The sequence below is a fragment of the Rhodnius prolixus genome, unplaced genomic scaffold, assembly GCF_049639745.1.
Source record: "Rhodnius prolixus isolate KJV_2025 unplaced genomic scaffold, Rpr scaffold_5, whole genome shotgun sequence".
Taxonomy (NCBI): Eukaryota; Metazoa; Arthropoda; class Insecta; order Hemiptera; family Reduviidae; genus Rhodnius; species Rhodnius prolixus.
In genome coordinates this window covers 4,281,507-4,308,055 of record NW_027411624.1, presented here as the reverse complement: position 1 = coordinate 4,308,055, position 26,549 = coordinate 4,281,507, and the positions used below count along the sequence as shown (strand labels likewise).

General features: G+C 38.3%; 1 protein-coding gene across 2 annotated transcripts in view; it reads right to left on the bottom strand.

Moving 5' to 3' along the window:
• The window catches only part of LOC141458844 (cell adhesion molecule 2-like), a 601,780-nt gene that overhangs the window by 31,243 nt on the left and 543,988 nt on the right, over nucleotides 1-26,549 (bottom strand). For both annotated transcript variants that reach the window (XM_074137381.1, XM_074137380.1), the window contains exon 6: nucleotides 23,789-23,984. In XM_074137381.1, the coding sequence (XP_073993482.1) occupies nucleotides 23,789-23,984 (196 nt within the window). The remainder of the gene's footprint in view (nucleotides 1-23,788; nucleotides 23,985-26,549) is intronic.

Genomic DNA, 26,549 nt, shown 5'->3' with positions numbered 1-26,549 from the left:
AAGTCTAGTGAGTCCTCAACATGGTTAAATATGAGTGTAAGGTGGTCCTTCATATAACTAGTGACTTACCTACATACTCGTATAACTAGTTACTTATGGTTAAATATGAGTGTAACATGAGCCCATATAAGTGTTATAAATATGAGTGTTAGATAGTTCTATATAAGTCTAGTGTAAACATGGTTAAATATGAGTGTAAGGTGGTCCTACATATAACTAGTGACTTACCTACATGGTTGAATATGAGTGTAAGGTGGTCCTGCATAAGTCTAGTGACTTACCTACATAGTTGAATATGAGTGTTAGATAGTTCTATATAAGTCTAGTGAGTCGTCAACATAGTTAAATATGAGTGTAAGGTACATATAACTAGTGACTTACCTACATGGTTAAATATGAGTGTAAGATATGTAGTTATAAGCTACATAAGTCTAGTGATTCATCAACATGGTTAAATGTGACGTAGAACTGCATTTAGTTTACAGAAATTGCCACTAGAGTTCTCCACAGGAAGGAGTGTAAAGTAAGCTTACATCCTATTTAATGGCGGCTAACTAGCCTATTTCTCTATTATCTATTTCACGATTAAACAATACAAATTCTGAAGTTTTTTTGTTTCTTTTAACGATAATTGTGTAAAACATGAAGTATTATTCCAAAAGAAATATTATTTATCGTATTTTTAAAGGAATTTTTTTTTCTTGTTTTAATCGATAGTCTATCAAATACCTATGGGAGAAATGTTGGAGAAAAATTTTTAAATTAATTATTTCATTGAAATTATTGAGCTTAAAGTAGTGGCCAATCACAGCGTAGTAGGATGGCAGACTGTGGGCGGGTCCTGCCCACCTCTAGTTTAGTCACGCCCACCACTAGTGTAGTCACGCCCCATCCAGTGTTAGCTAGTCCAGGGCCTTGCCTTGACTACTTTTTACTCATTTTTCTAAATCTTTTATTATTTTCTCATGTTTTATTAATCTTTTTTTGGTTATTTTAGAAATAATATCAATGTTACGTAGATATACAGAAATAATGCTAACAAATTATTCGAAAAAAAAAATTATTCTTAATTTTCAATTAATTTTTCATAATCATGAAAAGTAATCTCATTTGAACACTCGCACGACTTTTTCCTATCATAATTCACGAATATAATTGAATTTTATTGTAATTTAGAATTGCATAATAAAAAAAGAACAATTTAATAATAATGTTGATAGAATGCGACTCATTTCATGTGAAGCAAACTATTAATTAATAAAAAATTACAAGCCAAACTGACATTTAAACTTAAATACGCTTAAGTAAGCATCAGTTAAAATCAATTAAAATGTAAAAAAAAAATCGATTTAATTAAATTTATGATTAAATTGAATTTTTAATTAGTGCCCATCTCTTGACTCGAGGCGCCTTCGTAAAATATCCAATTTTAATCATTTAATCAATCATAATTTTACGTTGAATACATTCAAATTTAATCCAGTAAAATTTCAAAATCTGCCCGAGTATAAAACCCTTTTTACTAAAGTAGAGTGAGAGGATGTAGAAAGGCAGGAAGCGCTGTATTTCCGGTAGCGAATTAACGGAAGAATACTTTTTTTGGGGGGTACACAACTGCCGATCAATCAAGCCTGTCGCAGCAGCTGATCAGAGTTCTAATTCCCCATATCTCCACCATCAATCTGTTCTCTCTCTCTCTCTCTCACTCCCTCTCTCTCTGACTACCCATAGGACCTAGGAGGAATCTCCCTTGTGAGCTGGGTACATTAACTGTATCCATAGTACCCTAACTCTTTAACATTCTCAGCACATCTCTCTTTACCTACGTCATCAACTCACTGCCAACTAGATTATATGTCAAACAGGGAATTTGCAAGTAAATGAAGTGTATGATAATGAAACGTGTGGATGGGTAGTCTCCTTTCTCCCACATAACTAAAGTGCTACAGCTTCTCACCCCTTTTTTTCGTTCCCGTTGAATTCCCCCCTAGTTGGGGGCTCCCCCTTTAAGAATGAAGTGGGAACCATAGAAACGAAAGTAAAGCGAGGCAGAAAGAGAGTAGAGTGAGGTGAATGTTGATGGCCAAGCCACTGGCGGGAGAATATTAATAACGATAGAGAACTGTAAAATGTTGGCAGAGTAAAAGCTTTGCCAGGCTACGTTGTGGGGCTACACCTTCCTCTACATGGAAAAGCTCGGGAAAGCTTCAACAACTCTCTCTCTCTTACTACATGCTTAATGCTCATCTAATCTACCACGACGCCGACTCTTTCCAGCCAGGTTAATCTAATAATGCTTTTGCACAGAAAACAAACGTCAAGGGTTCATCATGATTAGCATAGTCATGATTACGCTGATAATTTCCATATCTAATAATATCTTAGTGCTTAATAACTTGCAAAGCATAAATGTTATCTCGCTTTTTTTGTTCTTCTCTTAATTTCCATTAGAGGAAGTGTTGCAATCATGTTAAAAACTTTTCGTTTTTGCCTTTTCACCAGAAATATCCCAGTTTGAAGTCCTGCGAGTCTCAAATTGGTTCACATATATTATCCACTCATAACTCAAAATGGCAGAAAGTTCAAATTTGATTCTGCATCAACAGAGGAAGCTATAATAAGATTTTTGAGCAAATTCCATCCACCGGAAGTAAAAAAAACTTTCCTGTATAATAATAATAATAGGGAAGGGATTAGCTATGAGGTTAGCATACTGGACTCCCACGCGGAGGTGCCGGGTTCGAATCCAGCAGCTGACCCTTAAATTTTCTCTTCCTAGGAGCTTCTTACAGCTCACTGTCCGGTGATGGACAGTGTTGTCTGTAACGAGAGAACACTGTCCGGAGGCCGGCAATGCACTGGAAAAAGCTCCGGGCGCTAATAACCTAGCATGTTGACGCGCCTTAAATCATTAAAAAAAAAAAAAAAAATATTTTAACCTAAAAAATTAATTAAAATTTAAAAAAAAAGGCAAAGTACCAGCTTTATAATATTAAATGTTCAATGATACAATTTTCTCTCAAGAAAATATTTTGAAAACGCAAGGGCCCTTTAAGGAAAAATATAAAAATAAATAATTTGGTTTCTGTTGACGAATATTTTTTAAAAGAAATTGCTAAATAAGTAACAGAGATGCAGTAAGTTATTTAAATCGATACATTTAACGTTTTAGATTATACCATTTTTGAGAAGTATGTACACATAACAATGCCAAAAGACATTTTCGTAAAGTTAAATTTTTTGCTGTAGTTTTAAGCTCATAGTGAACTTAAAGTCTTTGAAGCTTTAAAGCACTATTTTTTTTTTTGGCGCATCAATAGCTGAGGTTATTAGCGCCCGGAGCTTTTTCCAGTGCACTGCCGGCCTCCGGACAGTGTTCTCTCGTTACAGACAACACTGTCCATCACCGGACAGTGAGCTGTAAGAAGCTCCTAGGAAGAGAAAATCTAAGGGTCAGCTGCTGGATTCGAACCCGGGACCTCCGCGTGGGAGTCCAGTATGCTAACCGCGTAGCTAATCCCTTCCCTGTTTAAAGCACTATTAAAAAAGCTTTTTTGCCGCAAATAAGCCGCAGAATAGCTTCGTTTTCATGTGGACATTTCAATCTGCTACTCCTAGTGTCGATTGTCACAATCCCTAAAACGGGACAATGAATGTTGATATTTCATTTGACTTTAGTGGGGCTTTACCGCCAGGGCGCTCTCTACATCACATTTCTGGGTTGTCTTGTTTGGAGGGGTGGGAGAAATTTGAAACTTGAGTCACATCATCAAGTTTTGTAGATGTGCTAGATAATTTGTAGATGCGTTGTTTTGCTTTGCAGGATTGACGGTGCTGCCATGTTGTGTAGGACTAGCCCTAGAGCACTTGAACGCACAGACGGATGGAGTACATACCCATACACACACATAGCAAGGTCGTGTTGCCTAGTTTACAATTGTCTGTAAGTGTCTCTGATCCACTGTTAGACCGGATATTGTGGATGATTTATAGTGGAAACCCACCAGCAGGCTAGTGCCCACTTGAGCGCGTGACGTAATACCCTGGGTTCTCTCTCTCTCTCCCCCAATGATAATGTCTCTTACACTTCGAAACTTCCCCTTCTCCTACCGCTTTTAGAAACACTAAGTTTAGTTCCGGTCTAGATTTATGCGTCAGTGTTTGCTGCCATCGCAGCGACTTATCGCCTTCCGCCTTGCCGCCGCCAACAACTATAAGCACCTCCTTATCCACAAAAGCAGAAACATTAAGTACTATTGCTGGCTAGAGAGAGAGAGGTTAGCTCAAACTTGCGACTATGTTCCAGTTTATTTCATCCAGGACTACTTGATCCGCGTACTGTACCATACAAGCAGCGATATTACGATGTCAAGGGGACTGGTGACAATCTATTGCTTTTCAATACGAAGCAATATATTAAAGAAAACTACGCGAGTTTAGAAGTGAAGAATTTTCCCACAAGATGTACTATTTTTCCTGTGCACGTTTTCACAATAATGTAAAAATAAAAAATTACACCACTCTGAGCATTACTTTACCCACACTTCCAGCTCCAATCAAACCTCCTTCCATCTTCAGCTCTCTTCTCCTTAATCAACAAATCCAGGAAAACTGTTTATGCACAAACCTTTCTTTTCTTTTTTTTCCTTGCCCATTAGGCAATAAACATGAAGGAAAAAACTAAACTGCCTATTTTGGTGAATTAGGCAATTTCGTGAAATTAAATAATAATACTTAATGGGTTAGTTCCTGGTCCAGATTATACATTCAGAATTCAGGGGATGTTAATATTATTGCAGTGTCACCGAATAAGGAAAACCCAAATATTGGAAAAAGTGACTTTGAAAGGTTTAAAGCCAAGGTAGGGCTCAGAACAATAGAAGCTGCCCCAGATATAAGGACGCCAAGCTCGGGGCACTCAGTCACATTCAGGGCATTGCATTCACTCCCTGAGGATGCATTCTTACACTCTCTTCACGACGTCACTCTACTCCGTCATTCAGTTTAGCCAATTCTTTTAGAAGGGTTAAAGCCCAGGTAGGGCTCAGAACAGTAGAAGCTGCCCAGATATAAGGACACCAAGCTCGGGACACTCAATCGCATCCAGGGCATTGCATTCACTCCCTGAGGATTCATTCTTACACTCTCTTCACGACCTTACTCTACTCGTCATTCAGTTTTCCCAATTCTTTTAGAAATAGTTTATAGTTAGTTTATCCCCAGTTAGTTATTGTAACTTCCGCTCTTTTCTAAGTTAGTGTTAATGTTCATCCTTTCTAATCCAATCACAATATTCCGCTCGAGCCTATTGATTAATAGCTACTGAAATCTCCTTTTCGTGGCTCTACTCATCTACAGTCTAACTACACATACGTCTTTTCCAGCAACTGGAAAAAGTAACTTGCAGCTTTTCCATGGTCCTGGACATGGCTGAGAAAGCAGCGCAAAACGCTATGTAGTTTCTGATCTTAAGCCAGCGTTTGCCATCTTGAAGCAGTTTCGGTGGTAGTGAAATTATAAGTAAAGGGACTTTAATGAAAAAATGGAAGAAACGCCTAGAAAGTTGTATTCAAGTTTTATGAACGAAATTAAAGCAGATGCTTTGAAGTTGCTTTACCTCATTAAGAAGGACACAGTTAAGAGTTCAATGTAGTGCTTGAGTACGCTTGAATGTCTAAGAAATAAAAAGGATGAATTGTCTCTACCCAAGAGAATTATGGGTCACCACCTAGGTCATCGATTTCTCCTAGTAAGTCTACCTATAGAGGGATTAGAGTTTTAGAACATCATAGGTACTTTATTGTAGACAGACTATAAGCCCTTGGAACTTATTAACCAATTAAGCGTGGAATTTAGTTTTTTAAAAACCCCCCCACAGTGTATATACACGTGAAACGCAGGCAGGGCAAAACAACCAAAAGTTTACAATAATCATAATAGTCACTGCAAGCACTTTTTCTGCAATCTCTCTAGGGCAGGGGTCGGCAACCTATTTTAAGTAGAGAGCCATTACTCCTTAAATAATTTTAATAAATCTTACCAAGAGCCGCAAGGATGATAGTGTAAATAACTCTGTAGATCATTTGTATTCACAAATTATTATTTTATGATATTTAATAACATTAAAATGCTTTAAAACTGTCCGGTAAGACAGTGGTAAAAGGGTTGATCGTCAAAAACTGCACGAAAAAGCGTAACGTTGAAAAACACCCAATTTAGACTATTTTATACATTTATTTTCACATATTGCTAAGTAAATAAGCAAATAAATAATAACTGAACCTGTGTTTGAATGAAAATGGCGGCAGTCTTTTATAATTACATGCTTTATTTTAATATAATTCTATTCAATTTCAAACCTATCACATTTAAAATTCTTTTTGAAAAAAAATCTTTACTTTAATAAATGAAATTTTCATTTGTTTTAATAAAATTGAAATATACAATTTATTTTGGACAGGCTGAAGAGCCACAGAATTTGGATAAAAGGGCCGCATGCGCATGGAGTTGCCGACCCCTGCTCTAGGGGGCTTGAGATTGCAGAGCATTCTGTGCTCATTCAAAATCTTGTACCGCTTGTATTTAATTAAAATTTCGAGTTTTTATAGTTAATGGCAATTTTATAATTTTCACAACGAGTATACGAGGGTCGTTTGAAAAGTCCGTGCAAAAATAAAAACTACTCAATTTTTTGGGGTAAACCTTTTTTATTTTTCAACATAGTCTCCTTTTAGGCTTATACACTTCGTCCAACGCTGCTCTAGTTTGTTGATCTCTTCCGAATAATAGGATTTGTCCAAGTCTGAAAAATAGCCATTCGTTTCTGCAATCACCTCCTCGTTTGAATAAAATCTTTTTCCCGCCAGCCATTTCTTCATATTGGGGAACAAATAGTAGTCCGAGGGAGCCAAGTCTGGAGAATAGGGGGGATGTGAAACGAGTTGGAACCCTATTTCCATTAATTTTGCGACCACAACTGCTGAGGTGTGAGCTGGTGCGTTGTCGTGATGGAAAAGGACTTTTTTGTGGGCCAATCGTGGGCGTTTTTCTTGCATCTCGGTTTTCAAACGGTCAAATAACGATGAATAATATGCACCTGTAATAGTTTTACCCTTTTCCAGATAGTCGATGAGGATTATTCCTTGCGAATCCCAAAAGACAGTCGCCATAATCTTTCCAGCCGAAGGAACGGTCTTCGCCTTTTTTGGCGCAGATTCCCCCTTGGTAACCCATTGTTTAGATTGTTCTTTGGTCTCAGGAGTGTAGTGATGTATCGCATGTTTCATCCACAGTGACGAAACGACGCTTAAAGTCCTGCGGATTCTTCTGGAACAGCTGCAAACCGTCCTTGCAACACTTCACACGATTTCGTTTTTGGTCAAGCGTGAGCAATCGCGGCACCCCCATCTTGCGGATAGCTTTGTCATGGTCCAAATGTTGATGCAAAATATTATGTACCCGTTCATTCGAGATGCCCACAGCACTAGCAATCTCACGCACCTTCACTCTTCTGTCATCCATCACCATATCATGGATTTTATCAATGATTTCTGGAGTAGTAACCTCAACAGGGCGTCCAGAACGTTCAGCGTCCCTTGTGCCCATGTGGCCACTCTGAAAGTTTTGAAACCACTTATAAACTGTTCTAATCGAAGGTGCAGAGTCACCATAATGTTTATCAAGCTTCTCTTTAGTCTCCTGAGGCGTTTTGCCTTTCATAAAGTAGTGTTTAATCAACACACGAAATTCTTTTTCGTCCATTTTTTGAAAATCACTCGACTTCCTCGATTCAAACGAATGTCAAACACAAAGAAATAGACCGATCTGGCTGAAACTTGGTGTGTGTTCTTCCAAGAGATGCTACTAACTAAACATAACCTCGATACGGGCCAGTAGTGCTATCTCTCTGACTTTGCACGGACTTTTCAAACGACCCTCGTACACGTCGAACGCACCGTAATAGAGATTTGGTTTTCACGTGTATACACGTCAAACACACTTAAAAGGTTAATATTAAACTCCGAGGGGAGGGGATAACCAGAAACTTTTATTTAAAAAGCAACTTAAACAAAAATGATCTTTTCTTAAAACATAAATCAAAATTATCTAAAAACAAAACGGTTCATTCATTTTTCTGTTATTTAAATTTACTTTAGAAATAAATTTAAACTGGCTTTTGTGATAGTTGTGTTGATCGCCACTTGGGGCGTAGTGCGCTGTCATCTATTTCACTTTCAGTACCGCTAGATAGACACTTTATTCTCTACACTCGTAGAAGTATTTCATAAAAACAGAAAGTGATAAATTCACGGCATATCGTAAATCACGTACTCTAAAAATAAATAAATAAATAAATATAAACGTTTTTATCACTAAAACAAGAGGCGTGAACTTTCCAATATTTATTTATTTCATTTCATTTTTTTTTTTTTCAAGTTGTGATAGCAGAGATGGCCGTTACATAGAGACAGGTTGTAACATGCACATCATCCAAATATTTTTTTTTGTTTTCAAACTCGAAGAAACTTTTACCGCAATTTTCATAATTACATTTTCTTCAATCTTAGGGGAAAACTAAAATACTATTCTCAAGGTACCTGACAGATTTTCTGGTAACCACACACAGGGACTAAACTAATGGTATGGAAATACAGCTTCGTATTTCCGCCGCACAACTGTTGACTTTTAATAATTTAAACTTTGGCGCGAAAAAAAAAATCCATACCCATTTTTAAGCATCATGTTAAACAGGATCCATTCAGGGAAATGGGATAAACTAAAAGTGGGCCGGAGTGATGGTCCTGAATAAGTCCTAAAAATGATCACCTCCCACCTAACGCTGAAGAGCAAGAAACTCCCTTATAAAAAAAAAAGAGTAAAGTAATCGCCTATTTTTTCAGGCGGGGCTTAACGTCCAACTACCAATTAGATTTCGTGGACGGAGGCGACTAGCAAAAACATACTTTACTGTAAATTTCTTTTATTAACCATTAAATAAAATCCAAGGCCTAAAGACTGGGAATCGAACCCAGTACCACAATACATATTACCTTCGCAGGTCTCGTCACTAACCGCTCGGCTACCGTGGCGCCCCGAAACTCCCTTATATTAAGGGGCGAGGAATTATTAATTCTAAGGTCATAATTTTCTCGGATAGTCAGGCTGCTCTACGAGCTATTGGTTCCCTACCAGGTCAACTCAAGGCTGGTTTGGGACTGTCTGGGAGTTGCTGAAGGAAATTAGTGATCAGAATAAGGTCTTTCTGGTTTGGGTACCTGGTCATTCGAAGATTCATTGGCCCGGGAAGGCTCTGCGGGACACTTCGTTGGCAGTTTTGAGGTTTCGAAGTGTGTTAAGACTCCGGCCATTAATTCGTGGGTGCAGAGTAGGTTTCAGGAGTGGTGGCTCGCCACCACTGGACAGAGACAGGCGAAGGAGTTCATCAGAGGCTATTCGCCGTGACTGACTGCAGAATTATTCCGTCAAGGCCCGCGTGGGGCTATAAGGATAATTGTAGGCCAATTAAACTGAGCCACTGCCGGCTAAGAAAACACGTGCATGGGTCTGGCAGATGACAGCCTTTGTAGGTTCTGCCAGGAAGAAGAGGAAACTGCACTGCACGTGTTGTGTCAGTGTGAGGGGCTTGTCCTGGCTAAAGATGTTACTTCTCGGGTAGGAAAAACCAAGGCCTGAGGAGCTTTACCCAAAAGTCGCTCTCCAGAATTAAGAGTCTGATTAAAAGGACAGGTCTGGGGGGGGTGAGCTTTAGAGTGAGAGGAGCCACAATAGATACAAAGGGGTCGCAGTGGCGAAGGCCTTGAGGCCGCCCTAATTTAATCTATTCTATTCTAACTCCTTTATAATTTTCTTGTATTTAAGTGAATATGACGTCAGAGAGGAAGAAAACATCTGCCACAGCCTTTTCTATCTTCGAGCCACTTTTATGGACATAGAAACCTCCCCATTTTGGCCAGTGAATATTTATAAGGATGAAAACAGGGATGAGTTTTCCTTTCTAAAAAAAAAAAAGAAGAGAGAGAAAATAGAAAACTAGAGTTTAGGACCGCCAAAAAAAAGGAAAATGGTTCGAGAAATTTTTCACTTATTTTCTTTGTCAAGTTGTTTTTTTTTGGGGGGGGAGCAGGGAGTGGTTTTTTGTTTTTCCTCAGAAAGCCAACAGGATCCCTGGGATAGTTGGTTTTTCCTTTCTCCTCCACCTTATTTTCACTGCTCACAAGCACACACAGGAGCCTGTAGGAGAACATTACTCTTGCCCAAGATTTATGGCAGGGTCGCTTTTGTCCATTTGCGAATGGTTGCGCTCGAATCATTCTTTGGAGGTTTTTATTTTATTATATATATATATATTTAAAACCAACTCTTTGACCTTGGAAGGATTGGGTTTTCCCTTTGTCTTCTTCTTTAATGTAGAGTAGCCTTTCAATGAAACATACTCTGATAGTTTATCTCTTTTCGGAGAGGTGGAATATTCTCTCTTCCTTTAACATTTACTCGCAACCACCAAACCGAACTTAAAACTCTTACAAACATACAAACATACACTTATACAAGATGAACCAGTAAGTATTGTCCATAGGCCTACTGTGTGTAGTACAACTAAAGTGGAGTTCAATGACGTATTGGCCAACTTCATATAGCACTTGTTTAAAATATTTCCTAACATTTTCTCAAATATTTCAGAGAGATCAGAAGTAAATATTGTAAAGGGCAATTTGTAACCTTTGACTTCCTTATGTTGGCAGCCTACTTTAAAAATTGACTACTAGTCCATCTAAAAGAGTTTTCAATGAATTAAACAACTTGAATTAAACTAACACTGTTGTGATGCTCGTGAACACGTTTTAACTTGCAAAAGCAAACGTAATTTCTCTCATACGAAGATAAAAGGAATCCTGGAAAAATGATATACCGCTTTTGAAAGCCCACATTAGACAAAGGAAACTTTTTACAGAAAAGTGCCAGCACCTAGGTCTGATAATGATCACGTAAGGGCCTAATGAGTTTTCTTAAAAATTTCCGATTACTTTTATTTTTCCCAGTATCCAGTAGGAAGATTAAGGCTGTTTGGAGAATAACTTAGGCTTCAAAATGGTGTCAATTTATAGAAAATTCATCCGTCTTTCTTAACCGAGTCATCAGAATCGAATTCGGACTAAAACTTTCTGAGTAATAACATTTTTATTGCGAAAAAAGTAATGTTTTTAGAAAAGTGACGTCACTCAAGAACAGTGGGAAATATGAAGTTGGCCAATACGTCATTGAACTCCACTTTAGATGTATGTTACTACACCCAGTAGGTCTATGGACAATACTTACTGGTTCACCCTGTATAATCAGTATCCATCGTGAAGACTCACTCTACTTTCACTGACGTCTAATCCCAAATTACACATTTTTTTTTTCAAATTCTAAATTTTTAAAATATAATATATATAATTAAACAACAACAACAACAAGAACATTTTCTGAAACAGCCGTGTTAGCTCAATTTTTTAGCAACTGTTTTTCACGAAAACTATTAGATCTGAGGATTGTTGCAGAAAAATTAGAGTCATAAAGAAGGATTTTCCATATATCAGTGATGGCAAACCTATGACCCGCGGGTCAGACACTGACCCACAAATGGCTAGGCAACCATTTGTTTGTTTACGCGGGTTTGATTTAGATTTTGCTAATTGTGTGGATAATTTATATTCTATCTGTATTTTTTTTCAATCACGCATTGACACAAAAGCAATTTAAATGCTATCTCGTATAACCTTTAGTTTGATCATTACAGTTCTAAAAAGCAAATGACGACAAATGCTTTTTGTAGTATTTGAAATAAAGCAAAAGTGTTTACAACATATCATAATAAAATGTATAATTTTACTCATATTTTGTTTGTTAAAAAAAAATCGGACAACCCAAAGCAAATAACCATATTTAGATTTTCCTTCTGAGAAAACACACTTTTGTAAGGTTTTGTTCAGTTATGTTTTGTAAAAAGAGACTTCCATAGCACTTGTTTCGTCCCCGTTTTACCCGTTAAGCCAACTGAATGTTTTAAAGATGTTTAGTTTTGAAAATATTCAGTTTAAACTTTTTTAAACTTATCTCTTGTGAAAATGAGCATTAGTGACCCCCCCCCCCAAATGAATAAAATTTGACCCACGCTCAAAAAGGTTCGCCATCCCTGCCCTATATTACAAAGAAAATTTGGGAATAAATGTTTATAACTTATGAGTCATTTACCCGAGATTTCTTAAAATTGATTCTGCACCAAAATAATAATAATAACAAGCTTTGATAAAGACATACTACTTGTTTGGAACGATGGCAATGGACAAGTATTCCTATAGAAGTATTAAGAAAGACATTTATAAATGGAGTTCCAGTTAATTATTATGGATTAGGGATATTAAAGTGATTTTTTTTAGATTTTAAACAATGGAAGAAAGATAAGGCGTGAAAATATAAGTTAAACAATGGGCAAAAAAAGGCAGCAGTAACATGATCCTTCCTGCTTACTTGTGCTGCTTAGTTAGGTAAGCAAAGGGAAAGCGCCTTTTAGCAAGGCTAAGAATAGCCTTATAATCTCCCTGGGGAAGAATTTCTTCCAACCTTGTTAACAGTACTGGGGGAATTAGCACTTAACTTAATGGAACTGCCAAAAGAGAAAAGGGCTAACTCCCTTTTTTTTTTTGTTCCTCGCGGCAAGCTGATCTCTTTTCCACCCTAATCTCTGGGCTTTACCGCGCGCGCAAAAAAGAAAAAAGGGATAACTTAGTAGAGCGGTTTTTAAAGGGCGGAGTGAAAGTGGTGTTACGCGAAGGAATCTACGTTCTTAAATACGTTGCATATTTCTTACAAGATTTAAAGTATTTTTGTAAAATTACTAAGAGTTTCATTTTTGTAAATACTCACGGAAATGAAAGGAAACTGTAACAATTTTCATTGCCTCCAAAAAAGGATGAGGGCAGCAGGACAATTATTGACTAAGTATTGGTCCTTTGTATGTAGGGAGACTTCTTGACTATGCGTGAAAGTCCAAATATTTCACCTTTAGGGACTTCCTTCCCCTGACTTGACGTAAGTAAAATGAACCTTCTTAGATCGCTACGACTTCTAATCTGCTATAATAGCATTAAATGCATCCGGTCAATTATGACTGGCCAGCTAGATGGTACTTCCTGAAGCTCGGATACTGGCTTTGGTCAGGAGAGGCGAACAATGGGCAGTGCTCTTTGCCTGCTTTCTTTATCTAACGAGCGCAATCTAAACTAAATGGTTATGCGCATGAAAATTTTTTCAACTTCAGAAAACTCACCAAAAAAAAATCTAAAACGGTTTATTTCCCGGAAGTAAAAGTAAAGTAAAGTAAGCGCCTATTTTTTCAGGTGGGGCTTAACGTCCAACTACCAATTAGGTGTCGTGGACGGAGGCGACTAGCAAACATACTTTACTGTAAATTTCTCATATTAAGCATTAAATAAAATCCAAGGCCTAAGACCGGGAATCGAACCCAGTACCACAATGCATACTAGCTTTGCGGGTCTAGCCTTTAACCGCTCGGCTACCGTGGCGCCTTATTTCCCGGAAGTAATGCTTTATTTGAAAATTTAAGCGAGTCGTTTATTATGGTGATAGAATCTTGAATTACTCATGTAGAGTGCCCAAAACTACGCAACTTGCCCATTGGTCATCTAAATGTGCGACCTTGCACAGCTTTAGAGAAAAGTAAAATTAATTCTATTTCCGATTATGTCCGAGATAGAAGGCAACGGAAAAGGAAAAAGAGTTCAATAAAGTGAAATGCTGTACACTTGTCCGCCACTTTAGCTCTACAGGTCGAAGACAAACAAAAAGAATGAATTAACTTCGACTACAAAAAATTGATCTGTATTTAGGACAAAGAAAATTGCCACGTCACAGAATGAATACAAAAAAGAAATATATGAAGAAAATTTTCAATCTAAACCAGGGTCTAGCTCTATTTAGAGAGAGACTGGGGGTAGAAAGGAAAATGAAAATAGGGGAAAAGGAATGCAAACCGGAAGGAAATGAAAAGAAAGAAAATCCAAGGACTTTTTAAACTTTTCATTGTACTTGTTCTACTTGTTCCTTTTCTCTTGTAAAAAGGAAGTGGGCACTTGATTTCCAGCGGTGGCACTTCCTGGCGGACACTTACCCTAGGAAAACTGAAAGGGCTAACACATTTTCTTTACATATTACTTTTTGCTTCCGTTCTCCATTTTGTTTTTTTTTTGTACTTCATCTTATTAGTTGTACTTCCTCCTTGTATTATACATTTTCCAGCAATACCCCCATTCCTACTTCTCTATTCTAGCCCTTTTCCTCTTCTTCTTCCAGAAGATCTATCAAAACCTCTATTTCCTTTTTTTTCACTTTCTTTCTCTCAATTCCTCACACTCAGTCTCATACTATATCCCGCGGGAAATTAGGGATCTTTAACTTCTCCTTCTTGGTAATCCAGAAATAGTTGGTCCTTTTTAACACATAGATCCTTAGTATTATAAAAGATCTCTTACAACTAGTTTGTCAGGGCGTGCGCTAACTAGTATTTATATCTCCTCTTAAAATGGATTATTTTCCACAACGTTCCCTGTTTTCTGAATCATCTCCAACTTTAGGGATGAAATTATTTTAACTGATTTATTTATTTGCTATTTTCTTTTCTTTTTCTTTTTAAGTTGCAACCATTTTCTTTTGCTTACACACTTGTTGGGTTGACTTTTTGGTATCGTCATTCTAAGAAATTATTCTCTAAACTGCTTCTACTTCCAAAAATAGTTGTTCTAACTTATTTTAATCATGAAAATTGACTTCCCGCATTTTCCCGTGGTATTTTTTTTACCAGAAAAGCCCGGATCTTAGCCTAACTTGGTTTTAGGAGCCCCCCGGCTATACACATTCCAGCATCCTCTGCAGAACCTTCTTTTAATTAGCTGAGACTACTTCCAAATACTGTAGGCAGATGTTTTGTTGGGAGAGATCTCTTTATCTTAACTGCTGGCTCCTCGCAGTTCTTGGGACCTCGCTAGGACCAATCTGGATGAATTGTTTTTTTTATTTTTTTTAAACGCGGGTCTTACCCTGGGCTCCATTGGAGTGTACAATAGATCTATAGGATTTCGTCTCAGAGTATTAAACGATGAAATAAAAGCCAGTAAAAAGGTTTTCTTGTGTTTGAAAGTGTTACAGATAAAAGTAAAGTAATCGCCTGTTTTTTTTCAGGTGGGACTGAACGTCCAACTACCAATTAGATAGTAATTAGGTCGTGGACAGGGGGCGGAAGCTCATACTTTACAATAAACAATTTTTTTTTTTTTTTGTAACAAATAAAAAGTAGTCATACTTGGGATTCGATCTGGGGATCTCCATCATACAAAGCCACTATCTTGACCACTAGACCAACACCCACCCCAAATGTTATAGATAAATACAGCAGTGTGAGTACAACCAGAAAGGTTATGTTCATTTCTTCAGTTTGAAGTATTTAATTTTTTGTTCCTTTTTGCTCTCTCTTTTTTACAGAGAGCTTTGCACAACAATAAAGTTGAAGTTATAATTTTGTTTAATGTAATTTCATTGTGTGTGTGTGAGAGAGAGAGATAGAGCGAGAGAGAGAGAGAGAGAGAGAAAACGCTTCACTTGCAAGTTAATATTGTGCTGGACAAAGTTGTTTAGTTACTCTGGCCCACGACACCACAAAGGGGACCGTGACCCTAGAGTATGGTGGCAGTGATATCAAAGTTAGGGGGTGACGTGATGAAGACTGAAGTCCCTTTGTGAAGCAGTCCTTCCCTCCTTCCTTCCGCTCCCCCTACCGCTCTTTAAAACTCTTCGTCTCTCAGTTTGCATCCTTTATGAAATTACGTCAGAGTTCATAAATAAAGGGACTGTATTTATTTATTTATTTATTTATTTTTGGTACAAATTATTTTATTTTTAACTTTTGCTGTTTATTAACTTCTTTTCTCAATTTGCTAGAAAAGATAAGAGCTAATATTTTTAATATTAAATGCTTTTCGTTTTAAAATGGTTGCTTGAAAACTTAGATACAGATTCATGCACTACTTAGTATTTTGAAATAATTTACTAATCGAGCTACTTATTACTTGCAACACTATTCGTGACCATTCCTCTTAACTTTTCCAATGATACAACCTCCACAAAGTCCTGAATACTACGGTAAATCAAATATAAACGGTAATTTTGGTATTCTTCTTAGAGTGCAAGGTCCTACCTAGATAATGTTGTGTGGAGTAGATGTTTAGTTCATGAGGAGTTGGGGAACCGGTCTGGTTAGCGTTCAAGGTCGCCATTGACGTCAGTAAAGCCATAACCGAGCAAGGGACCCCTTCTTCAGTCTGTTGCGCAGCGGATTAACATAAAGTTTTTAATTAATGAGAACCGTCGGAAATTTTGGTATTCTTCTTAGAGTGCAAGGTCCTACATAGATAATGTTGTGTGGAGTAGATGTTTAGTTCATGAGGAGTTGGGGAACCGGTCTGGTTAGCGTTCAAGGTCGCCATTGACGTCAGTAAAGCCATAACCGAGCAAGGGACCCCTTCTTCAGTCTGTTGCGCAGCGGATTAACATAAAGTTTTTAATTAATGAGAACCGTCGGAAATTTTGGTATTCTTCTTAGAGTGCAAGGTCCTACAAAGATAATGTTGTGTGGAGTAGATGCTTAGTTCATGAGGAGTTGGGGAACCGGTCTGGTTAGCGTTCAAGGTCGCCATTGACGTCAGTAAAGCCATAACCGAGCAAGGGACCCCTTCTTCAGTCTGTTGCGCAGCGGATTAACATAAAGTTTTTAATTAATGAGAACCGTCGGAAATTTTGGTATTCTTCTTAGAGTGCAAGGTCCTACATAGATAATGTTGTGTGGAGTAGATGTTTAGTTCATGAGGAGTTGGGGAACCGGTCTGGTTAGCGTTCAAGGTCGCCATTGACGTCAGTAAAGCCATAACCGAGCAAGGGACCCCTTCTTCAGTCTGTTGCGCAGCGGATTAACATAAAGTTTTTAATTAATGAGAACCGTCGGAAATTTTGGTATTCTTCTTAGAGTGCAAGGTCCTACATAGATAATGTTGTGTGGAGTAGATGTTTAGTTCATGAGGAGTTGGGGAACCGGTCTGGTTAGCGTTCAAGGTCGCCATTGACGTCAGTAAAGCCATAACCGAGCAAGGGACCCCTTCTTCAGTCTGTTGCGCAGCGGATTAACATAAAGTTTTTAATTAATGAGAACCGTCGGAAATTTTGGTATTCTTCTTAGAGTGCAAGGTCCTACATAGATAATGTTGTGTGGAGTAGATGTTTAGTTCATGAGGAGTTGGGGAACCGGTCTGGTTAGCGTTGAAGGTCGCCATTGACGTCAGTAAAGCCATAACCGAGCAAGGGACCCCTTCTTCAGTCTGTTGCGCAGCGGATTAACATAAAGTTTTTAATTAATGAGAACCGTCGGAAATTTTGGTATTCTTCTTAGAGTGCAAGGTCCTACATAGATAATGTTGTGTGGAGTAGATGTTTAGTTCATGAGGAGTTGGGGAACCGGTCTGGTTAGCGTTCAAGGTCGCCATTGACGTCAGTAAAGCCATAACCGAGCAAGGGACCCCTTCTTCAGTCTGTTGCGCAGCGGATTAACATAAAGTTTTTAATTAATGAGAACCGTCGGAAATTTTAACTCGTTTGCGGGCACAGTTTTGGGGGACAGTACACTGTCTCAGAATCGTGTGTTTGCGTGGGCGAGAGAATTTAAGGACGGACGAGAACGGGTTCGATAAACGAAAGTGATGATCGACGCCCAAGGACAAGCCTTACAGATGACCAATATTCCTGCCGTTCGAGAGCTTATTGAACGTGATCGCCGGTTAACCGTGGAAAAAATTTCATCAGAAGTGTGTGTATCAGCTATGGAAGTGTTCAATCCATAATCACTGATCAACTCGGTTTCAGAAAAATTAGTGCTCGGTGGGATTCCGAGGTTATTGACTGAAAACCAAAAACAGGTCCAGGTCGCCCAAGCAAACACACGATTCTAAGACAGTGTACTGGCCCCAAACTGTGCCCGCAGTTAAAATTTCCGACGGTTTAACGCCTTCATTGATTAAAAACTTTATGATAATCCGCTGCGCAACAGACGAAGGGACCTCTTGCTCGGTAATGGCTGTACTGACGGCAATGGCGACCTTGAACGCTAACCAGACCGGTTCCCCCACTCCTCATGAACCAAACATCTACTCCACACAACATTACCTACGTAGGTAGGACCTGCACTCTAAGAAGAATAGCAAAATTACCATTTATATTTGATTTACCGTAGTATATCTTCTTATTCTTGAATAAATCAACCCATGTTTCCCCTTACCTAGTATATCTTGAATCCAAGATAATCTTGAACTAATCTATCCAATCTATGCAGTTACAGGAAATTTATGGATTTTATGGGACTTGTCACCTAACATTTTCTCAAATATTTCAGAGAGATCAGAATTTTTTTTTTCAAGTGCAATTTGTAACTTTTGACTTCCTTATTTTAAGACAGCCTACTCTAAAAATTGACTACTGGTCTATCTAAAAGAGTTTTTTCAATGAATTAAATAACTTGAATTAAACTAATACTGTTGTGGTGCTCGTGAACACGTTTTAACTTGCAAAAACAAACGTAATTTCTCTTTTACGAAGATAAAAATGAATCCTGGAAAATAATATACCACGTTAGAGAGCCCATTAAACAAGGAAACTTTGTATAAAAGTTGCCAGCACCTAGGTCTGATAATGATCAAATAAGGGCCTAATGAGTTTTCTTCAAAAATTTCGATTACTTTTATTTTCCCAGTTTCTGGAGGAAGATTTAGGCTGTTTGGAAAATAACTTATGCTTCAAAATGGTGTCAATTTTTAGAAAATTTATCTGTCTTTCTAATTGTGTCATTAGAATCGAATTCGGACTAAAACTTTCTGAGTAATAACATTTTTATTGCAAAAAAAGTAACGATTTTAGAAAAAAATTTAAAGTGACGTCACTCAAGAACAGTGGAAAATATAAAGTTGGCCAGTAAGTCATTGAACTCCACTTTAGATGTACTTTACACAGTAGGCCTATGGACAATACTTACTGGTTCACCCTGTATATATCGGATGAATTTTATACATTAGGGGGGTCTTAAATTTGAGCCCTTAAAGGATTAGAGGTTCATTTATTATGCAAATAAACCATTAAATTAGTTAGACCTAGATTACCAAAATAAATTATATGAATAGCCCTAAACTAGGGACAACCTTGGACACAGGCTCCCCCTCCACTTTGCAACACCTGACTATTAGACTCATTGTCAACGCAAACTGCATTCACTTTATGTATCTCCCCGCTCCACCCCTCCACCAAAATGGAATGTACCATCCAAAACATGGTACCAACAGCGTGGTGTATGTGTTTGCATATATATATATTTCAGTGTAATACCGTGGTTGGCTAATTGGTGAAACCGTATCACACTGACCATGGCCATGACCAGTGTCTGTTGGGTTTTAGTTCAGAGATCTAGGCTAGGAAATTTTGTATGGAGAAGTGTAAAGGGTTAACTGGACTGTACCGGTTTATCATAGTGGTAGCAAAATGGGATATCCCAGAATAGTAGTGAGCAAATGGTTAGAAGCGGTCTAGGATATGTAGATGATTTGAAATTAAAGGACCAGTGTGTTGGTTGGGGTGTTGGGGGACCATCCAACGACGCTCCAGCAGAGTATGGGTGTTATACCCAGAAAGTGGGTTAGCATTATGGTATGATTTGTAGAGCAAGAGGATTCAAGCGGATCTGGTATAGGTCCCAGTTCCTCCTGGTACATATGTATGTGTGATACAAATGTTACTCTCATGATCATGTTGACAACTGTCTACATTCTCTCTCTCTCTCTCTCTCACTAAACCCACAGAAACCCAATGGGTTTGTGCCTTCCATTAATGTACACAAATCACCAGGTAATAACAGAGCCCAGTTTTGGAATGTCGTAATAGTAACAATAAGAACGCTAGCCTCTCGTCTATCGTATACACGGGAACGCTGACGCCTGCTTGGTAAACGTTCATGAACGTTAGGCTGGGGTAGCCTAACTCCATCCGTCAAGTGAAAACAGAGGATACTGATGACTGATATCTGATGATTCGTTCAATAATCTCATCATAAGAAGAGGCGATTCCTTCGTCCTCGTTTCGAGGTGATTTTTGTATGTATTATTAAAAATGTATTCGGGACTTTTCCTATATCATTATCCTGGAAAATGTTCCCTATTCCTTTAGCAAAAACTAGCTGCAACAATTGTTTCAAAACTACGCGTTCCAAGAAAATCTGTTTCTATCTCTCTTCCTGTCCCCAGTTTTTCTTTTAAAAATATTTTCCTCATCAGAGTAAACATTTTCATTTTCCAGAACAGCACTAGAGAAAGTGGTAATTGTATTAGACAATGGGGACCGAATAAGTAATGTAAAGGAAGTAAAGGAAGAAAACGAAGCCAAACTAAATGTAAATTCTAGGAACAACCACTAAGCTTTAAGGTGCGGGGCAGGAAAGCTTTTTTCCTCCACAAGTTGGGCTTTCCTTCTCTTTTAGGGGGAGCAAAAAAAGAGTCTATTGGGAATGGGTCGATTGGACAGAGAGAGAGGGGTAGTGTTTAAGTGCTCCTTTCCAAGACAATTGAAAACTCCCGTACTTCTTGAAGCCTGCGGGGCGTGTGGATCAACAGTCCTCGAATCAGAAAGCTGTATAGTAAGTTGAGCGCGTACTGAACATTAGCCACTGCTGAAGTGGTCCAGCTCCTCTCGTACAGCCTCTCAAACACCATCAGTAGTATTTAGCCTATTGTGTTTCACAATGTTCATTCCCAATACACAGGAGCTACAATAGAGTACTATATATCGTCAGGTGGTTCTTTATCTGAGATCTTGTAACTTCTCTTTTCTCTCAGCATAACTTCCGTTGTAGAAAATAATATTATCACTTCTCAATATTGCATTTTTTTTTTTTAAAAAAAAATTGTTCTAACGTCTTACGCAAGAAGAGGAAGTATCATTGTAAGTTTATGTAAGAAGTCTTCACACAGAAATTGTGAGGTAATCTCGAGAGAAGGGGGGTACTTTAGCTGAAGGGGAGGTTGATGTCGATGCGTACGGCCACGATAAGGAGATTTTAGTAGCTATAATTCGATAGGCAAGAGCGGAATATAGTGATCGGATTAACTAGGCTGAATTACTGGCTACGAGTTATCGGCTAGTTATCCCGAGCTTGGCGTCCTTATATCTGGGGCAGCTTCTATTGTTCTGAGCCCTACCTGGGGCTTTAATCCATCTAAAAGAATTGGCTAAACTGACTGACGGTGTAGAGTAAGGTCGTGAAGAGAGTGTAAGAATGAATCCTCAGGGAGTGAATGCAATGCCCTGAATGCGATTGAGTGACTCGAGCTTGGCGTCCTTATATCTGGGGCAGCTTCTACTGTTCTGAGCCCTACCTGGGCTTAGACCCTCCTAAAAGAATTGGCTGAACTGACTGACGGAGTAGAGTGGCGTCGTGAAGAGAGTGTAAGAATGAATCCTCAGGGAGTGAATGCAATGCCCTGAATGCGATTGAGTGACTCGAGCTTGGCGTCCTTATATCTGGGGCAGCTTCTACTGTTCTGAGCCCTACCTGGGCTTAGACCCTCCTAAAAGAATTGGCTGAACTGACTGACGGAGTAGAGTGGCGTCGTGAACAGAGTGTAAGAATGAATCCTCAAGGAGTGAATGCAATGCCCTGAATGCGATTGAGTGACTCGAGCTTGGCGTCCTTATATCTGGGGCAGCTTCTACTGTTCTGAGCCCTACCTGGGGCTTTAATCCATCTAAAAGAATTGGCTAAACTGACTGACGGTGTAGAGTAAGGTCGTGAAGAGAGTGTAAGAATGAATCCTCAGGGAGTGAATGCAATGCCCTGAATGCGATTGAGAGACTCGAGCTTGGCGTCCTTATATCTGGGGCAGCTTCTACTGTTCTGAGCCCTACCTGGGCTTAGACACTCCTAAAAGAATTGGCTGAACTGACTGACGGAGTAGAGTGGCGTCGTGAAGAGAGTGTAAGAATGAATCCTCAGGGAGTGAATGCAATGCCCTGAATGCGATTGAGTGACTCGAGCTTGGCGTCCTTATATCTGGGGCAGCTTCTACTGTTCTGAGCCCTACCTGGGCTTAGACCCTCCTAAAAGAATTGGCTAAACTGACTGACGGAGTAGAGTGGCGTCGTGAAGAGAAATGTAAGAATGAATCCTCAGGGAGTGAATGCAATGCTCTGAATGCGATTGAGTGTCCCGAGCTTGGCGTCCTTATATCTGGGGCAGCTTCTATTGTTCTGAGCCCCTCTACCTGGGGCTTTAACCTCTTAAACCTTTCACAGCCACCTTTTCTCCTAACTTTGGAAATGTCCTAATTCTGTGACGTTGTTGACTGAATTCAAGGCTATTAGGGGGATGTAGGTTGCTAAGGCCAAAAAAGAAAATCTCCACAAGTATATATATATATATTTTTTTTTACACCTTTACGTCTTGAGAGACTCTCTTAGGATTCCCCAGAATCCATTCTTGATCTGGATACATTTTTTGAAAATGTACAAAACTCCGAAAACATAATTAATTTTTGTTTTGTTTTTATTTTCCTGCATTCTAATAGCATATTCCTCTTTTTCATATTTAGGAAGAACTATTAAGGAAGGGAGTTAATTTGAACAGCGAAAAAGTTAAATTTAATGAGTCCTTAATTAACTTTATTACCTTTTAATTACCAATATTCCATAACGGTACTTAATTAACTTCCCTAATTAATTTCAGGTTTATTATCATCCATCCTCTTTGATAAGGTCATTGGTTTAATTAAAGAATAATTTCTTTCAATTCTTCACACGTCACTATCAATAGATAACAAAAATTGACAGGGACAAATCGAAAGTAAGTTGTGGGGTTCAGCTGAAAATAATCCAGTTTCCAATTTCAAATAAAAGATCCAATCTATTTATTATAGTTCAAAATTCCCAAAAGTATCCTCTTATCATGCGACTAAACTCTACTTACTTCACAGGAATGTTTTTTTACTTTTGTGGGATCTGAAAGTAAATGTTTTATGGGGGACAACTAATATTTGAAAATCCTCACGAATATATGATATACAGTTAGTTCATTAAGCTTAATGAAAATCGCTGGAAACGATGGAAAATCGACTTATTTAATTAGTATTTCCGGTTTATTGGTTTGCTTTTGACAAAATTCTCCGCAATATCGCCCAAAACGCCCTCAAATTTAGTGCCCCCACACTGATCAACAAGGACCCCAGCCCTTTTCTGTTACAAATATTCCCATAAATCACTATTCCATCGCACAAATCCTTTTATCATGCAAAGCTAATCTTCCCAAACATCCGAGGATATCCTGGACCTCGGCTTAAGATCTCCTTAATTGACACATGACCATCATTGGATGGCTGTTTCGTGTTGTACTTGCTAGTGATGCTGACTCATCATATTTACTGATTGTAATCTTTACAGAATAAGGAAAGAAACCGAACTGCTCAGCTGTTAAGCAATTTTAATTAAGATTATAATGGCAATGACAATTTTCAAGGCTCTGAACTATCGTAAGAAAGTAAAAAATACTGAGAGTCAAAATTCTTGTATAAATGTTATTCAAAAAATGAAAAATTGAAAAACGAAAAATAAAAGAAATTTAAATAAAACATCTACTGACCAACTACCGAAGCCAATCTTGGCCTTTCCTCATCGAGGAATACTTCCGACTGGGTGGAGTAGATGGCGAATACATCCGCTCGACAGATTACCTCCATCTTCCCCGAAGAGAAGGTGTTCACTTCATATTCCAGGCCAGCTTCAGTGATGAACTTGTTTTCTTTGGTATGCCTTCTGGATATATAACTTGCTGGAATCTGAAAGAATGAATGGGTTAGTTAAAAAAAAGGTTGCATTCAGTGGATGTGATGGAGGAGTAGAAGAGAAACAAAGAGATCTACTGGGTAAGGATGATGGGGGTTCCTAATCTGATCCTCATGGTGGCACTGGGAGTGTTCCTAATCTTGGGTACAGGCCCACAGATAAAGCATTGGACATTAGGAAATGGTTATCCCAGACTGCATTCTCTAAGACTTTCCTGGTTTAGCCTAATTCTCTAAAATTGGGATACCTTTCTCAGAACAAGGAGGGATTACATGTTATCCCCAACTGTCCAGCTTCTCCCACTTTTTTCTAAAACTTCTCCACAGTACTTGGTTGTGTTATTTCCATTAGCTAGTGGTGATTCAGAGTCACATCTAGCTTCCTACAGGACACAGTGGATGTATAAAGGCCACTTTAATTCAGAGGAAACAAAAAAAAAAAATCAGTGATCCTGGTTTTGAGCACCCTGGATATCGACTCCTGAGTGTTGCAATATAGACGGACTGTTTCCACCAGGATAGTGTAATTAAATCCTGGATTGGAAACAATTCCGACAGTTCAGATCTTTGAACTCCCACCAGCGTCTATCACCAGCTTGTTTCTACATCCAACATCAATTTTAATTTACCATACCCTTCCCCACTTCTTGTAGCTCCAGGTCAATCACTTCGGGCGGATTCCCTATTAACACTGGATGTATTGATTAATACAAAGAAAATTGAATTAATTTAATGCACTAAGTAAATTAATATTGAAAATCATCCAACCATTTTTAATTAAAATTACGATAGTTTAGTTACAGTTAAAACTGAAATTGCACCATTTTCCATATTATTAACAAATATAACGGTAACAAAGTTCACTAGAACAACTAATAACTACTCCAAACTAATTAAATAACATTACTAAAAGAGATTATTAATTCCAAATTAAAATCAAATTTTAAAATGAAATTTTACATAACTGAAATTTAGTAATATTATTTTTTACCTTCTCTTACTGTAGTAAGAGATAAGGCTAACGTAATCGTGCATAATTTCCGGTTCTGAGCTTCCGCCGGAAATATCCATTTTAAGGTCCTCTAAAGGACGAAAAAGTGTGGTTTTTACAAATTGATCTTGTGTGCGCAGGTGTATGTAAGTGTTTATGTACATCTGTGTGTATGTACCCAACTTAAATCGAAAACGAAAAATCGATATTTAGCGTAGCTGTCAACAATGGGCGCCGCAATTAGGTTTTCGGAACGAAAATCTTTCTTTTTTCCGTTTTTTGGGGGATTTGAAAAAAAAAATGACTTCTAGGTGTTTCTTTAAACGAATATGTACGTTTAGGTTCATAACCGGATGTAAAATTTTGACGTGAATACGTCTTTAAATCTGCTATCATATGGAGGCAATCCAAAAAAACCTAATGATAACAAAATCGGGGGATACAGTTTGGCATTATAGTTTCGAATCTATCGTCTTCATTCAAAATTAAATTAGACCACTGGATAGCTAAAGGATCAAAGAATCCATTACGATAAACGAGGACTGTGACGCATTGCGCGCGGTGGAGGGGAAGGGCCGCCATTTTGAGATCATTTTGCTGCGTATCGAGATTTGCAATTAGTATAACTTTTTTGACTCGGAGAAGCTACGATGTTCGTACAAGTTTTAATCGTCAGCTGTCGTCACAATCTATCGATTGTTTATAAAACATTAGAGTAAAATAGTGACAGTTAATATAATAAGGTGTTAGAATAAAAAAATATTATCAAAAATATATAATGTCGGCCTATACGCGTCGAAAAGCCAAAACCAAATACAGAGATCGTATACGGTTGGAAAGGCTTCTCAAGAACAATCGAATGGGAATAATAAAACACCATATGACCGAGTCAAGCTGTGCCGGGAACGTAAAAGAATGAATGCGGCCGAGCGGATCAACAACGACGGTGTCCAGTACATCTGCAGCTGGGGCGGTTGATATTATGCAGGAGGATGATGAAATCGCTTCTACATCGACTACGGACTGTATAGGCATAGATTGTGTTCGATCGTCGATTATGAAGACACATTGTTTCATCCTAAATACATAAATAAAAATACGAGGTGTGTTCAAAAAGTAACGGGAATTTTCGTTTTTTGAAAAAAATATTTATTTATTCATCTACATTAATATTGTCGCCTTCAAAGTAGTCCCCTTCGCATACAATACACTTGTGCCAGCGCTTTTTCCAATCCTCGAAACACTTCTGAAACTCGATCTTTGTGATAGCTTTCAGCTCTTTCAGCGATTCGCTTTTAATGTCATCTATGCTTGTAAAACGACGGCCTTTTAATGTTCTGTTTATGTTTGGAAATAGAAAAAAGTCACATGGAGCCATGTCTGGCGAATATGGAGGCTGGGGCATCGTTAAAGTTTTGTTTTTGGCCAAAAATTCACGAACAAGCAATGAAGTGTGAGCAGGTGCATTATCGTGGTGCAAAATCCATGAATTGTTTTGTCACAAATCCGGGCGTTTTTTTCGGATTGCTTCACGCAAACGGCGTTGAACTTGTAGGTAGTACTCCTTA